General features: G+C 39.2%; 1 protein-coding gene across 3 annotated transcripts in view; it reads right to left on the bottom strand.

The window, feature by feature from the left end:
* Positions 1-3,158: 3,158 nt before the first annotated feature.
* Positions 3,159-4,104, bottom strand: part of LOC106525563 (DENN domain-containing protein 2A) — a 20,957-nt gene continuing 20,011 nt past the window's right edge. For all 3 annotated transcript variants that reach the window (XM_014019853.1, XM_014019851.1, XM_014019854.1), the window contains exons 18-20: positions 3,579-3,851; positions 3,407-3,493; positions 3,159-3,324 (exon numbers count right to left, since the gene is read on the bottom strand). In XM_014019853.1, coding sequence (XP_013875307.1) covers positions 3,293-3,324; positions 3,407-3,493; positions 3,579-3,851 — 392 coding nt within the window. In that variant the 3' untranslated portion in view covers positions 3,159-3,292. The remainder of the gene's footprint in view (positions 3,325-3,406; positions 3,494-3,578; positions 3,852-4,104) is intronic.

Below are 4,104 nucleotides of genomic sequence, written 5' to 3'. Positions count from 1 at the left end.
TGTGTTCTGCTAGTAGCTTTTAGCTAATGTTCAGTTACTTTTTAGCTTTTAGTGTGTTCTGCTAGTAGCTTTTAGCTAATGTTCAGTTACTTTTTAGCTTTTCTGCTAGTAGCTTTTAGTTAATATTCTGTCCCTTTTAGCTAATGTTTAGTTACTTTTTAGTGTTTAGTGTTCCACTATTAGCTTTTATCTACTGTTCTATTCCTTTTAGCCAATGTTCAGTTACTTTTTAGCTTTTAGTGTGTTCTGCTAGTAGCTTTTAGCTAATGTTCTGCCCCTTTTAGCTACTGTTAAGTGGCTTTTTAGCGTTTACTGTGTTCTGCTGGTAGTTTGTTTACATCCTCTGTGTTTCATATTTAAATCTATGTTTTGTTTTATTTTTGTTTTGTTTTGTTTTTTTTCTTGAGGGTTCCCGGTGTGAGTGTACAAAAAAAAAACAACCTCTGAACCAAAATGGCAGCCGATGACATTACACCTGTCATTTTGATTGATGGCGAGCGCTCCTTTCTTGCTGCACCTCCGAGCCTCCATAAATCACGCCATAAATCACGCAATTAGTAAAGGCAACCTCAAGAGAGACTAAAATGCAAGTTTGGAAACCTTGAAAATGAGGTCGATAAATCTCCAGAGAGCGTTCATAGCCGAACGGGGTTGTTGGTTTTAATAGGCTGCGATGTTTGTGTGATTTTTATTGATAATATAAAACATACCTGCCTGCCTGCGTGCAGCTGGATCTGACTGCAGGTTCTTACATGCAGGTAGATATTTTCAAGTGTGCAGTTATTGCTGAATGGCAWCTCTTAAAGGTGGAATCCAGGTAATAGGCACTCGTGGAAGGCACTTTGTGGTGAAGATTAGAGTTTCAACAAGCTATTGTTATCTTCTAAGTGGCAGATAAGASCGCTCGCTCTCCGACTGGGCGGGGGAAAGACTTTTTTGTTTGTTTGCAGTGGTGAAATAAATGAGGTCAACCTCTGCTGGTTGGATTACCCCGAACCATAGTTGCCTCTTGTAGTCGGAGCCACAGCCAGGTGTTTTAGCCGGAAACGGCGTGTGACACTTGAGGTTTTAGGTTCAGGCAGTGAAAACACGTTGAAGCTCCTGGAACCAGGTTGAGCTGAACAAACATTTTAGCAGCAGTCAGAGCTCTTCTCTCACCACATCCATCCATCTCTGGGCTCTGCAGACGAGGAGCCAGATGGGGAAACTGTGGGATGAGTTTTACATTTGTAACTTTGTGAAAGCTTCGCTGAACATGTGTGTTTAAAAAAAACTGTTCCCCGACCTTTTAGAGCTTGTCAAAAAAGATCATTCTCTGATGCTTTATGCATTCCTTTCAGCTGGATGATATTTATTTCTGTTGATTGAGTACTTACCGGTAGGTCTAGTCATTCTGTAGTTGACAAAACGCATGGTACAATGAGAAAAGGCCATGTGGATGAGTTGAACTATGGTGTGTCCTGTGATTAGCATCATCACATATGTCATTTATCAATTTTCTTGTTCGAAGGGTAATAGGTAGTCACAGGACTTTTAGGGATCATGGTGTGTACCCCACAGAAAGCTGAGGACAGAGTGTCTMAGGAGCGTAAAGAAACCTCCATCAACTGGGAGTCGAGACTGGGAACTCAAGAATCTGAAGTTTAAATGAAGCTGGCAAAATTCAACTTACAGCTAGCCTTTTGATACTTTTAGCTTAGTGGCTGTGTTTTAACATTTAGCTTTTAGCTATCCTTTTGATACTATTTAGCTCTTGATGGCTGTGTTGCCACATTTAGCTTTTAGCTATCCTTTTGATACTTTTAGCTTAGTGGTTGTGTTTTAACACTTAGCATTTAGCTATTCTTTTCACACTCTTTAGCTCGTGATGGCTGTGTTGCCACATTTAGCTTTTAGCTATCCTTTTGATGCTTTTAGCTGTTTGTGGCTGTGTTTTAACATTTAGCATTTAGCTATTCTTTTAATGCTTTCAGCTCTTAGTGGCTATGATGCCACGTTTAGCTGTTCCTATTCTTTTGATACTTTCAGCTCTTGGTGATTGTGTTGCAACATTTATCTTTTAGCTAACCTTTTGATACGTTTAGCTGTTAGTGTTTTAACATTTAGCTATTCTTTTAATGCTTTCAGCTCTTAGTGGCTATGATGCCACGTTTAGCTGTTCCTATTCTTTTGATACTTTCAGCTCTTGGTGATTGTGTTGCAACATTTATCTTTTAGCTGTCCTTTTGATACTTTTAGCTGTTAGTGGCTGTGTTTTAACATTTAGCTTTTAACTATCCTTTTTATACTCTTTAGCTTGTGATGGCTGTGTTGCCACATTTAGCTATCCTTTTGATACTTTTAGCTTTGAGTGGCTGTGTTTTAACATTTAGCTTTTAGCTATCCCTTTGATACTTTTAGCCGTTAGTGGCTGTGTTTTAACATTTAGCTATCCTTTTGATCCTTTCAGCTCTTAGTGGTTATGATGCTACGTTTAGCTGTTCCTGTTCTTTTAATACTTTTTATCTCTTGGTGACTGTGTTGCAACATTTATCTTTTAGCTATCTTATGATAATTTTAACTGTTAGTGTTTTAACATTTAGCTTTTAGCTATCCTTTTTATATTCTTTAGCACTTGATGGCTGTGTTGCCACATTTAGCTATCCTTTTGATACTTTTAGCTTTGAGTGGCTGTGTTTTAACATTTAGCTTTTAGCTATCCCTTTGATACTTTTAGCCGTTAGTGGCTTTGTTTTAACATTTAGCATTTAGCTATCCTTTTGATACTTTCAGCTCTTAGTGGCTATGATGCCACGTTTAGCTGTTCCTATTCTTTTGAWACTTTCAGCTCTTGGTGACTGTGTTGCAACATTTATCTTTTAGCTAACCCTTTGATAATTTTAGCTCTTAGTGGCTCTGATGCAATGGTACTGAATAGAAGATTTAAATACATTGTGGTTTAATGACTGTAACTTGTCACGAGGCAATAAATTTACTGGATGTTAACTCCYCACATCATAACAGACTAGTTAGTGTCTTTTTATGATTCACCATCATTAAGACAGTCCTGGCAGTGAAAACTTTTACTCCCTCCTGCTGGACATTAGAAAGACTACAACTACCAACCTGCATTAAAACACTTCCTATAAAACTGTGAGACAGATAAACCACATTGTTCRTTTTTGGCTGGTGTAGCCATTTATTAAATCAACCAAACACAGACTATCATTAATAAACACTGTTTTAATAAAAATACCATTAGATTATTAATTGATTTGATGAATCAGCAGGCAACRAAGTGTTCCTCTTTCTGTTATTTCTTGGAAAGGAATTTCATTTTGTTTCCTGGAGAAACAGAAAAGAAACCAGGTTTTAGAGAAATAAATGATYCAGCTGAGTTTGTTCGACCGTAACAACTCATCCTCACCCAAGGTTAACAAAAACCTGTTGACCCTCCGGTGTTCGTTCTCACGGATAGAGTCCAAATACTCCTGGACCCTCACCTCAAAGAGTCCTACGGTAAAGAAAGGCAGGATCAAAAACAACAGCTAAACAAATTTATTTAAACAAACCTGACCCTCGTCTTTCTGATCCGGTACCTCTCGGGGCCTGCCTGGAGAGCTCCCTCTCCTGGATGAAGCAGTCGAACATCTGGGTCTCCATGAAGGCCTCCAGGAAGCGGCGGACGGTCTTGGATGGGATGGCTTTCCGAAAACCGTCACGCTGGAAGGAGCAGAAAGCCGGAGAGGAGGAGGACGAGGAAGAGTAGCCATCCTCTCGCTCGCCAGTGATGAAGAGCGGATAGTGTCCCACCAACTCTACGAAGAAGCGAACGAAGCACTCGGACACGAYGGTGCTGAGTTGACCCAAGTCTGGAGAGACAAGGAGACACGTTGGTTTAACCAGTTTAATCCTGTACAGATTATAAAATGTACCTTTAGTCACAGGAGAGACGGGATTTCAAGCACAGAGGCTGGAAATTGTGTAGCTAAAATATCAAATACTGTACAGTATAGTAGTTTTTGTTCTTTTTAAAAATTTCCTTTTATTTTTGTCAGTCCAACCACTTCTGCATCATTTATTTTAGCTGTTCATATACCAAAACGTTCAGCTCCTTCAGAAGAC

Source organism: Austrofundulus limnaeus, unplaced genomic scaffold (genome assembly GCF_001266775.1).
Source record: "Austrofundulus limnaeus strain Quisiro unplaced genomic scaffold, Austrofundulus_limnaeus-1.0 Scaffold234, whole genome shotgun sequence".
NCBI lineage: Eukaryota > Metazoa > Chordata > Actinopteri > Cyprinodontiformes > Rivulidae > Austrofundulus > Austrofundulus limnaeus.
Note: the sequence above shows the minus strand (reverse complement) of the source record. Positions and strands in the feature narration are given on the sequence as shown.